The sequence below is a fragment of the Mustela putorius genome, unplaced genomic scaffold (genome assembly GCF_011764305.1).
Source record: "Mustela putorius furo isolate JIRA1106 unplaced genomic scaffold, ASM1176430v1.1 tig00000275_pilon_pilon_pilon, whole genome shotgun sequence".
Lineage (NCBI taxonomy): Eukaryota > Metazoa > Chordata > Mammalia > Carnivora > Mustelidae > Mustela > Mustela putorius.
This window is the reverse complement of record NW_025421341.1, coordinates 29,743,563-29,756,154: the sequence shown is the minus strand read 5'-3', so window position 1 is coordinate 29,756,154 and position 12,592 is coordinate 29,743,563. Positions and strand designations below refer to the sequence as shown.

The 12,592-nt window shown below is 47.7% G+C and overlaps 1 protein-coding gene across 3 annotated transcripts in view; it reads right to left on the bottom strand.

Annotated features, from left to right (window-relative positions):
• Positions 1-1,215: 1,215 nt before the first annotated feature.
• Positions 1,216-12,592, bottom strand: part of RHBDD1 (rhomboid domain containing 1) — a 124,604-nt gene continuing 113,227 nt past the window's right edge. For 2 of the 3 annotated variants that reach the window (XM_004776589.3, XM_004776590.3), the window contains exons 7-8: positions 11,698-11,802; positions 1,216-2,798 (exon numbers count right to left, since the gene is read on the bottom strand). In XM_004776589.3, coding sequence (XP_004776646.1) covers positions 2,704-2,798; positions 11,698-11,802 — 200 coding nt within the window. In that variant the 3' untranslated portion in view covers positions 1,216-2,703. The remainder of the gene's footprint in view (positions 2,799-11,697; positions 11,803-12,592) is intronic. The other variant, XM_004776591.3, reaches the window with a different exon arrangement.

Below are 12,592 nucleotides of genomic sequence, written 5' to 3'. Positions count from 1 at the left end.
CCCTGCCACTCACTGCAGGCACGTGGTTTCGAAGGATGGGGGGGGCAGTGGGAGGAGCTCGAACTAGCAACGGAGGACTTTGGAATCCCTGGCAGTGTGTGCGCAGGGTCCTTACAAGGAAGCCGCGGTAACCATTGCCTCATCTTCAGAAAGATTCTGAATCGAGAGGTCTCCTGAGGGGGTTGACCACCATCAGTTTGGCAACCGGATGCTTAGTAGGCAGTCAGGAATTTGCTATTAACCAAACTACCAACCAAATTAAAAAAAAAAAAAAAAAAACAGCCCTAGATGCTTATTAAAGGTAATTTGTCTAATATACGTGTTTTGTCTTTCTCCTCCCAATTCCAGTTTGTTGACATAACTTTGAGGATTCGTTATTGCAGGGGAAAAAAAAATAGGATGGATGCTGAAAATAATAAGCATTGGTCACAGGCCAGCCGATCGACAGCAAAGCAATCAGTGATGTCCAGAACATCTCCATTGTTGCACTAAGATACCCGGTTTGGGTTTGTAACTAAGACGACCTTTCCCACATCTCTGACGCTGACTGATGTTCATAAAGAAGGAGCGCCTCTTGTAGTACTGATACCACACGAAATCCAATTCCAGTGTCCTTGCATGTACTTGCGTAAGAACAGAGAGCTACGACCCCCAGACTCAAAAGCAGGAAAAAAAAATGCTTCTAGATACAGTGGTTGGACTTGAAGATCATTGAAGAACAGTTTGGTGGGAAAACATTCAGGGAGTGCCTCCCAGGAGCCAGGGTTAGCCCTTGGGTGGTGGCGGGGGGAGAGAGGGACAGTGCACAAAGACAAGACACAGTCCCTGTCCCTGAGCCATGAACAGTTCACGCTCCCTGGGCAGAAGGCACACTTTTGTGTACTGGTGCACAAACAGTGACAGGGCAGGACATGGGTGCTCTCAAAGAATGGCCCTTCCAATGTGTCGGAAGAATGGGAGTCAAATCCGTGGAGTTTAGGAGCGAGAGAAATGACACTTAACTTGAACATTTTAACATGTTTAAGGCTACCAGACTCAGAAACACAACGCACGTTATAAACACGGTGCAAGCAGATGCACAGGGGTTATAAAGGAACCCGTGGAGCCCAGGCACCCTCATGGAGGTCAGGATACCCCCAGGACCTGGGGCTTCTCTTAGCTTAGGGCCTTTCCCAGATCAATCTGGAAAAGGAAACAGATACAAAACCACAGGGCTGTTATGCTCCAAGTTTATCAAACGTGTACAAAGAAAAACTGAGAAAGCCGTGCCCCCAAACTGTTACTCTTGGGTACGTATAAGTGGTGACAGTATGGCTGATTTTAACACTGCACGTGTATTTATTTGTATTTTTATATTGTGAATTTTCTCAGTGGAGACATAGTACTTATGAAGTGTATTTTCCCGATTATATAGTTCTTGCTTTATTATCACATAAATCAGTCTTCCTGATTCCAAAAGCAGTACACATACACACAAATACACACATTTGAAAAAACTGCAATAAAAACCAGAAAGCAAAATCCTATGTGCTCTAACCCCAAAGATAACCTCTGTTAACATATGGGCGTATCTGTTTGCTTTGTGCACACAGAGGCATATATATTACTTCTGTTATCACAAAACTATATATAAATGCTAGGCGTATAAATGAAAGTAGGAGGATCCTTTTCTCTTTCCAACGCTCTTTAAACACAAATATCTCAGCGACAGTAAGACATCAGAGGTATCTTTGTCCTTTTATTCATGGAATACAAGCACCAGGAGTAACATGGGCGGCCCATGGTCTCTGATGCTGCAGTGGTCCTGGGCCCGGACAGGACACATGGCTGTTACCAGGGCCGTTTAAAAGGCACCTTTTAGGAGAAAGAAATACCTCCTCCGGAGGGACTTCTCCATGACCAGCCCAGCAGACAACTTTGCCTCCCTCTGCCTATAGCTCCTGCTGCTTCATAACACAGGTCAGAGCTCTGGGAACCTACCCTGTCCTCAGCTGGTGGGCGGGGCTGCTGCAAGCCCAGAATGCTGATGCCACCTGACATCGAGCAGAGTGTGTGGCTGGTTTCCCCACCTGAGGTCTTACCCAAGCTTTTCTAGCCAAACATTCTATAAAGGCAGAGTCACGTAAGAGCCAAGGGGGGACGAGGTCAATGCCATCCAGGCATAAGGGCACAAGGAACTGAGGCGCCTGGGTGGGGGGGTGACCAGAACAACATCCCCTTACGGTGGCCACCTCTGTTCCCAGGAGGTCACCATGGCAGCGTGTCAGGAGGCCCAGGGATGGCTTCGCGCTTCCTGCCAGGTCGAGCGTGGGGCATGCTGGCCATGATGGGGGGCCCGATCTTCCAGGCCCGTGAAAGTCACGGTCTTTAGGGACCGAACGAGGCCGAGGCACCATTGTGCGAGCAGCCCGAGAGAGAGAGAGAGAGAGAGAGAGAGGTGTGTGGAGGTGGGTCGCTGCGAGGTGGAACTGCGCTTCTACCTGTCGGGGAGCAGGAGCCAGGAGAAGGGCCGCTCCCCGGACAGCTGGGAGCTGTACCCAGAAGGCTGCTCTCCAGACAAGTCAACATGGCTGTGCGCGGAGACCCACGGGGTCCCCGGGATGGCGGAGTGAGGCCCATGGCAGAGGAGGCTGCACTGGGCTTCGGTGCAGAGGCAGGCTCGGGGAAAGAACCACACGGGTCGTAATCCCGCAAGCGGGCCCCTCACTGGTGGTCAAATCTGCGAAGCCGCTGCCTTCTCATTTCTTCTTCTGCTGAGAGACGGAACCCGTAGGGCGGGGGGCTTGGCCCGCTGGTCCCTGTTGGGAGAAAGCACAAGGGAAAAATCAAAGACTGCCCATCCATCCTTCTGACATTTACAGGGCATTGTTTCCAAGGATTTCAAGAGGGAAGAAAGACTGATGGCTTGGGTGTCATCTTTATTTTAGCACGAAGCAGAAATATAACAAACATATTTCAACCTCAGCTGTCAATACTTAATTTCAACATCAAGTAAATACTTTTAGTGTGGTCCAGTCTACAAATCTAATCCACTCATTTTGAAGATTCTTGACAAAAATCCTCACTCCCCCTCCCCCATCATTCTTTGTAATTTACATCATCTCATGTCTACAAGGTCCCCAGGGCTGATTTATTATTTTACGCCCAGAACTTGCTGTTTCTAACTTCCCCTCCAAGTATGTGGTTTGGGGTTTCTTCATCAGCCTTCGGTCCTCCCTCCTCTTTCTCCCTCTGCCCAGTGGCCTCCTGCAGCCCCTGACGCCCACCCCAGCCAGAAGGAATCAAGTCTGCTTGAGACACACACGTGCCACTGAGCACCAGGGGCCACAGAACAGGGGCCCAGTTACCACAATGACCATTAACTGGGAAGGCAGAAAAAATGCAGGTGTCACATCTAAAAATTATATGAAGGACCATGGACATCGTTCCTGAAAAGGGTTTCTGTTCATTCTCCAAGAGCGGTGCCTTTTCCAAGATGTTCCCAGGTCATGGGAATGGATAGAATGATTGTTAAGAAACACTACAGTGAAAAAATGTTAGAGAAAGCCCAGGAAACTAAGCAGCCTTCTCACAAGGGAGGACGAACAGTGCAGGACATCACCTCCCCGTGGAACTGGAGAAACCGAGCCTGGGAAAGCAGAGAGTGGAATGGCATTTCCCCGGGGCCAGGGGAGGAGGGGCTGGGGAGCTGCTGTTGAAGGGCGCAAGTAAGTAAGACCTGGAGATCGAATGCACATCGTGACTATAGTCAAGAATACGATATTACAAACTTCAAGGTTGCTAGGAGACCCAATCAACTGTTTTCAACACAAAAAAGGAGCTGATAAGTGTGTGCCATGTACAAGGGCTCACTGACGCCCCTGAGGCAATCATACCACAATATACAAATGTAATAAAGCAGCACGTACATGCCTTAGGTTTACACAATGTTGTATGTTGGTTACGATGGATTAAAAAAAAAAAAAATTGATGAAAAAAAAAAAAAACCAGTCTGCTCAGTCCACCACTAGAACTTCAGTGGTAATATGACGAGCAATTTCAAAAGGCAGGCAAAAGGTAACTCCTCTTTCATTTTGTTTCTTCCCCAACACGTACCCCTGTTTGGTTCTTTCTTTTTGAGACCATGGGAGAAGTACACCCCCCACTGCAGCCATTCCTGCCTAGGAACCCACACGTGGGCTGGGCAGGCCTGGCCCCGTGCTCACTCCTGCTGGCTACACTCCGCTCCAAGGGTTTTTGGAACAGCATAACCTACATTGATTCATCAACCTTCGTTAAGGATGGCACTCAAACATAGATCGGGCTTGTTAAGACTTTCACCGTAAGGAGTTTATGAATACTATTAAGACTGAAGTTTAACTGGATATGGTTTGGGCTTATGTATCTGAAAAGGAATTTTTTACAAAGAGGCAAATGCCTTGAAATTACATAAAGTGGTGCCTGGGTTGCTCAGTCAGTTAAGTGTCCGACTCTTGACTTTGCCTCAAGTCATGATCTCAGGGTCATGAGGTCGAGCTCTGCTTCTGGCTCTGTGCTTAGTGGGCAGTCTGCTTCTTTCTCCTTCCCCCTCTGCCCTTCCCCTTCTCTTGTTCTCTAAAAGAAATAAATCTTTTTTAAAAAAAAAGTTAAAGTGAAAACTCATGAATCCAATTACCATTAGTTATTGCTTAAATCTGTTGTATATGATGAGCTCCAAACCCAGCTTTCCCTTTGACAGTTGTTTTCACAATAAGACGGTTCTTCACTGCACTGGTGAGTGCAGGCTAGTACGTGACACCCGTCCCAGCAGGCAGGGAGCCTTGAGGGAGAGCTGTGGGCAGAGTCGGAGGCAGGCTCGACGTGGCATGTTGAGTGCGGGCCACGGGCCATGAGCCCATGGAAGCTGCAAGAGTGCTCAGAATCCCAAAGGGAGTCACCGTGTCTAGAAGAGACAGCCTGAGAATGAACATTCCCATGGAGGGAGGGACATAAAGCTGCAGACCAAAGGCTCATGGGGTCCAGTTTTTGAAATGAGCAGCCCACACGCATGTACTCTAGACTTGCTCACAGGGCATCCGGGGAGAACGGGGCTGAGCCGAAGGAAGCGCCACGTACTGAAGCCGACAGCTCACATCAAGGAGCAACGATCACTCTCGGGCTCAGAGAGTCCTTTTAAGGTGGCGTAGGTCAGTCAGCCCACTCTCACTGCCAATTTTGTGACCCCAAGTTTACAGATGAGTGAGCTAATGGTCAGAGAGCATTAGGGACACACATAAGGTCATGAAGCCAGCCCATGGGGCAGCAAATCTTGCACTTGGGGCTCCCACCCTCTGTCCCCACACCCCCCATCACTGTCATCCCCTCTAGCATCTGGCCAGCCCGTGTGCTCCTGCCCAAACCCAGACAGGTATGTGCAGAGCTCATGCGATCCGCAAAGAAAAAAGAAGAGGATCTGGCCCAAACTCGTCAACTCTACAGGACTCTGCTGTCACCACAGACATGACTACAAAGTTCTCACACGGGTCCCCTTAATTTCTGGCTTTCCAGGACCAGCAGAGGGCCCTGGTTCTAACCGTACCACAATAGCACCCAATTTGTAATCAGGCCTAATGTGGGTATTTAAAATCCTTCAACCTCAGTGTTTCTGGTATCACCAAAGCCGCCCCACTCTCTGAAGAAGGCCTTAAATTGCTTCATTTCAGGCTCTGAACACTCTACTGTCCTTAATCCCAGGGGTTAATTTCTTTGGAAAGTTCTCAAGTGTGAATTAATCTGTGCTGTTCTGGAGACAGTAACCTATTTGGTGTCAGTCACAAACGACACCATTTGTCACGTCTGGGCTTTCAGTCAGTGCCACCCTGGGGACAAGGCCTCTGCAGGGTGGCACTGACTGACTCTGCAGTCCTTGTCCCCAGGGTGGCACCGACGAAGCTCTGTCTTCCAATCCCCTGCTATTGACTACTTTTAAATTCGCTTCTAGGTTTCTGTAGTTTTTGATTGTGTCACGTGATCTATTACTTCTCTCTGCAGCCCCCAGGATCCTCCGCAGGCATTCCTCAAAGGGTCTTAGAAGTGGTTTCAGTCTGTAGTTATATTTATTAAGTCCTTGGAGAAGATATAGACAGGCTTCTGCTGGGTGGTAGGAGAAGCAGTCCACTCCCCAGGATGTCCGGGGATGTCAGGGCAAAGGTGTTGGGAGGGCATCAGGAGAAGCTTCCAGGCCTACCTGGAACCAGAGTGTAGTGCACAGGCAAGTCTCTGTTTCACAGCTTCTGGGGGGCTCATGTATGAGGAGGGGCTACCCGGCAAGGTGACTGCAGGGTCCTTCCCACCACAGTGCAGTCTGACTGCTCGGGACTAAATTCCAACCCCTCTATTTTTAACTAGACGTCCTGGAGCAATCTGGTTACCTTCACTTGGTCTTAGTTTCCCTATCTATAAAAAGGGACAAAAGAGAAATTCACTCCCTGGATTGTTGAGAGGCAAGGAGAGAAATGTTACACATAAAATGCATAGCGGAGTACTAAGCATGCAGTGAGTACCTGCTGAGGGCTGGATGTTATCATTTTTCATCTCTAACATCATCATGAATCATGTGTCAGATGTCTACTTGTTAGCATTGTGAACTAACTTGGTAGAAGATACACAGCAAAGTGACAAAAACAGTGACTGCTCAGAAGACCCCAATTCTGTCTGAAGCCGACTTGGCAGCATTTTGTACAAAATGCAGAGATTTGCCTTCTAAGAAACAGACACGGACAAACGGTAATCAACAACCTCCAGTGTTCCACAGCTTTTGTAACACAGAGGAGGCTTGTGGTCACTGGGAAAGCTGGCGGGCCCAGCCAAGAGCTCCTTTTCTCGTTGAGTTAAATCATGCACTGAGCATCTACAGGCCTGGGTGAGACAGCCCTGCTCTGGTGAACTCGGTACAGATATTAGTATTTATGAGTCCTGCCTCTGTGTCCCTGTAAATGGAGGTCAGTCCCCAATGTTACTCAAAGAAACAGTGAGCATGCTTCAAAGAACCCGAGGAACAGTGCCCATTTTAAGACGATTTAGCTCAATTATAAGCACCAGTAGTGAGATCATAAGATTTATTGATTCGTGGTTTTTGATGGAAAAATTTTCAGTTCTCTACCCTTATGTATAATGCAGTAACCTCTGCATTTTACATCTAAGGGAGGAGAAGCAATTTCATCCAGATAAGAATTGCTAAAAAGAGCACCATGAGTTGATGGCCATTTCCCCTCCTGTTCGCCATCCCTGCAAGCAGAGATGTTTAATTTGCTGGTATTCACAGATCTTGCCCATGATCTGATCAGCACTCTACACCATTCAGTGAAATTATACTGATGTGAGTCACAGGATGGCATATCATTCCCTTATATTAGGAAGCTGAAGAGGCAATCACTTTTTTTTTAACCAGGAAACCTCTAAATAAATCACTAGTGTTCTCAGGGATTTCTACTGTCCAATGAGGGCAGAGCAGGGGACCCGCATTCTCTCCTTTAAGAAGGTTACTTATTAGAATTCCATGAATTACAAAGCTCCCCAAATGCCTTCTGAAAGGATGGTTGCTAAGTCATCTATGGACAAAGACCAAAAAGGCTAGAAGAAACTCCAAGTCCAGCAATTTGGCAAGACAATCTTTGAAAGGGGGAGATACTGGGGCACCTGGGTGGCTCAGTGGGTTAATCCTCTGCCTTCAGCTCAGGTCATGATCTCAGGGTCCTGGGATCGAGCCCCACATCGGGCTCTCTGCTCGGTCGGGGGCCTGCTTCCTTCTCTCTGCCTGTGTCTCTGCCTACTTATGATCCCTGTCTGTCAAATAAATAAATAAAAATCTTAAAAAAAAAAAAAAAGAAAGAAAAGAAAAGGGGAGATACTTAAGGACATAAGACCACTTTGCTTTTTGAGTCACTGACTATAACCTCTATCTATCCATCTATCTATCTCTTTAAAAAGAGTCTGAAATTCACCTAAAACTTCAGAACTCCATACAAATGGAAGCTTTGTTGGGGTTTATAGGAAAGGTAACGTTTAGAAGTGACTTGAGAGAGGGAATAATCCCATTTTGACTCCTCAACCATTCAAGTCAGCCACTGTGGGGATATTTCTTTGTTCTGAAATAGTATCTGGACCCTCAAAATGAGAAGCTTTGAAACAGAGACCCATGGGGCGCCTGGGTTAAGCCTCAGTGGGTTAAGCCTCTGCCTTTGGCTCAGGTCATGATCTCAGGGTCCTGGGATTGAGCCCCACATCGGGCTCTCTGCTTGGTGGGGAGCCTGCTTTCCCCTTCTCTCTCTGCCTACCTGTGACCTATCTCTGTCAAATAAAGGAATAAAAAATCTTTGGGAAAAAAAAAAAAAAAGAAACGGAGACCAACTCAGCAGCTACATTACCTGTTGTCCTTTTCTCTCTGATCTCCAGTTAATTTGGGAAATCTTTATGGCTACAACGAACTTGACATAAGTGAGAGTATAATCCAGTTAGCAATTCAAGTAATGCAAAATATTGGGTCTAGCATGTCGGGTCCAGTGTTTCTTGCAATATAGACAAAAAAGAATGGTGTGACCTCTAGAACAGAAAGAGGAACTTCTGGAGATAAGGAACATTTGAACCACTGCTACAGGCTTGCCCTACTTATTCTCCCTCTTTTTAAACAAGTGCACAGCGTGATTAATTTTTATGAATTAAACATGTGAGACCAAAACCCAGATCAAAACCCAGAACACTTCCAGCATTCATAAACCTCTAAGTGTACCCTTCCAGTCCCGGCTCCCATACTCGACAGTGCCCGTCATCCTGATTTCCAACAGTGTAGACTCCTTTGTCTATTTTCGTGCATATATGCATTCATATAATATGCAAGCTTTGTGCGTGGCTTCATTTAATGTTATGGTTGTGATCCATATTGCTATATGTGGTTTTTATTCTACTTACCCCTCCGAGTAAGAACGTCTTCATCTATTTATAGACAGAGGAACTGAGGCTTCAAGATTTCAAGTAACTTGCCAAGGCCCCATAGCCAGGGAGATGCTGAGTCAAGACTCAAACCCTGATGGATTCCTTTCTACTCTGCTCCAGATTTGAGGTCTATGATTAGTCTTCCTCAATCCCAAACCAGACTCTGTAAACTTAAACAATACTATTGCTTTAATCCATGACTTAGAGGCAGGATCTGAAGTTCACCTTCTGCCATAGGTAGGGCTCACTGCAAACAGGAGCCTTTCTTGGGTAACTGAAGGGAGCTGGGATCAGGCTCTCATCTGATGAGGTACGTAGTTTTAGCAACAGGCCCAGCTCTAAAGGGCAGCCTTGGTCGTTCACTATCAAGTATTTTTTAGACAGAGAATGGTTTATAACTTCTTGCAGAAATAGTTTTTGATGCACCTTCTCCCTCACTATGCTGGAGGAGCAGCAGGGGAGAAAGGAGAAGCTGAGTGTCCCCCAGTCATCAGCAATCACCGTGACACGTGGCTTTTCTTCTTAAATGGAGTCCAGTGGACACAGGATGTTAGCCTGGTTTCAAGCACACCACACACCGATTCAGCAATGCTGTGCCCGATGCTAGGCTCACCACAGTGCCGCTGCCAGCTGCCACCACACTAGGATAACACCAGTGACTATATGCCTTGGGTGGTGCCTTTCATCTCCATGACCGGTTCCTTCCCGAAGGGGGAGCCTGGATCCCCCAGTCCCATTTGCCCATTTTGCCCATCCCGATCTCCTCCTCCCCCTGGCAACCTTCCGTTTGTTCTCTGTATTTATGGGTCTGTTTCTGCTTTTTGCCTGTTTATTCATTTGTTTTATTTTTTTAGATTCCACATGTAAGTAAAAATCATATGGTATTTGTTGTTCTCTGACTTATTTCACTGAGCATCATGCCTGCCAGGTCCATCCATGTGGTTGCATATGGCAGGGTCCCGACCTTTCTTTTATGGCTGAGGAATGCCCCACTGTTTTTCAGACCACATCTTCTTTATCTATTCATCTATGGACAGACACTTGGATTGCTTATGAAATGTTTTTTTAACGAATTAATATGAATTTTAATATTAAAAGACTTGCCTCTTTTTAAAATCAATCTCTTAAATCCTTTGAAAATTCCATCACCACCTTCACACTTTATCAAGATGGGTTTTTATGACACTAGAAAGGATTTTCAAACACCTTTTACATACATTTAATGACACTTTAGAATGTTTCAAATTTCTCTTGATCTAAAACAAAATGCTGTTTGGTCAGCAGTGTTGAGAGGTCTCAGTTTACCCAATCTGCTGATTTTGGAAACTGAAGAGGTTGACTATCTCTGAAAATATCCATGGGCTTTGGGACTGATTTTTTTTTTCCAATTCAAAATCATCTAGGAATATTTGCTAGACAAATACATGCAAACCTTGGAAAACTGGACACAGCGCTCCCTGGGGCAGAGCTGGCTCTCACTTCCGTATTCTCCTTGTCTAGTACATACTAGGGACCCTTGGTTTCTGGCTGGGATGACAAAAGCTAAACATGGGCCTCATCTTGAGACCCAGATTTGAGAACACACTTTACAACAGAGAAAAGGAAACTGAAGGCAGAACTTCCCATGTGCAAGGGAGAAGGGGGTTCTGATCAAGCACCTACATCCATGAGTGTGGACAATGCTAGAAAAAGGAGGACAACCCTCTGGGAGGTGAGGATTCCACAGGCCTCTCAGAAGCTTCAGGGTCCATGCTGACTGGTCTTGGGAGGGCAGCTGCGATGCCCTGTGTCCCGACGTTTCCGACGGACAGCCCACACCGGCCTACAGGCAGGAACGCAGCGGGCTGTGCACAGTGGGGAGCTGTGGAGCACGACCACCCAGCCCACCCGTCTGCCGGACTCCTCTCTGGAAGCCCTCAGAGGCAGGAAAGGTCCACGCGGCTGTCTGCACTAGTCTCGGACTCCTCAGCCCTCGCTCAGCTCTGACCCTGTGGCCTTGTATCCCTCAGGCAGAAGCTCGCCGGTATAGGAGGAAGGACAGGCAGGAAACCCAGGCAGGAAACCCAGGAAGCTGCATTTTAAGGAGCACCCCAGGGACTGTGTTGCAGGCGGCGTATCAAATCACTGAGAACTGCTGTGTTAAAAGAACACACCTCACCAGACATGGGTTTAGGACCCTGGACAAGTCTCCTTGTCCAGAGGAGGAGTCTTCTCCTCCCCGGGCTTGGGGCTCGTCTGGGCCTCATGGTGCTGGACTAGATGTTTTACCCTCTGCACAGAGATTCCACGACTTGTGTGGGACCCAGTGAGACAGTGGGTTGGCTGGTCTAAACTGGGAGAGTGCGACAGCCCACCCCAGCCTCCTCCTCTACAGTCTCCAGCCTGGGCTGCTGAGCTGGAGGACCCGCCCGGCCCCCGCTGGCCAGCCTGGCTGTGACTACCCGAAGATGGGCACAAACTGGCCACGCTGTGCCCCAACTCAGCTTGTCTATTTCGGTGCCCCTCGGCTCTGACATTTTAACTTTTAGTCCACTTTTTATTTTGGAATAATTTCAGACTCACCGGAAAGTGACAGAGAGAATACAGACGATTCGATTCCACACATGTTAACATCGAACACCATGACGTGGACTAAGGACTCATTTCCAGGGACGGATGCATTACTAGTAACCAAATTCTAGACTTCATTTCAATGTTACCAGTTTTTCCACGAATTTTCTTTCTGTGTACTAGGGTCCAATGGCATACCTGGTCGACCATGTCTTCTTAGCCTCTTCTGGTCTGTGGCAGCTTCTCCCATCTTTTCTGGCTTCCTACGACCTTGATGACCTGGAGGAGTGCTGGCCAGGAAGCCTGTAGAAATGACCTTCAGTTTGGTTTGTCTGATGTTTTGAAGTGGGGTTATGGGTCTGAGGCAGAAGGCCACAGAGCTAAGGTGCCCCTTCCGTGATCGTATCCGGGGTTCCTGTGATCAGCACGACTAATTACGTGCCATGTAACCTCGAACACTTGGTTCAGTAGTGTTTGCCCGGTTCCTACACTTTTTCGATGAGTTCTAAGGGAATGAAGCCACAGACAGTTACCAGGATAAAATGGGAGAAGCAGGAGTGGGGACGTCAAGGTGTCTGCGGGCACCAGGTCCCTTGAATTGCTGTGCTTCTCTCATGCTGACATGAATGTGCGAATCGCCATGACGGTTGTTCTGAGAGTTTCCAATCCTGTAGGGTTGGCCTGGAGCCCAGGCCACCGTATTTTCAGTGAGCCCCCCGGGTGATCCTGACCTGCACCAGCTCTGGGGAACCACAGAGCTCCAGCTTGTTCTTCCAAACCAGGTTTTGTTCCAGTTTTCACACTTGCCAGCAGGTGGACCCAGAGGCCTGTGACACGGAGTCGGCTGATGAAAACTAGGGCAAATTCCAGGCAACAAAGCATTCCGCATAGTAAGCAGAATTGGGGTTATTTTGAAACAGATGGGCTCTACAGAAGCTGCCGCCCTGAATATGATGGGGCTGTTTATTGTCTCGATGGTCTGAAACCCGGGGACTACTTGCCAGCATCTAGCAGTTTCTAGGTCCTATCAGAGTTCTTCAAAAGCAGAAGAGACTGACGGGGCACTCAAGAGGGTTAGACGTGGCTATGGACG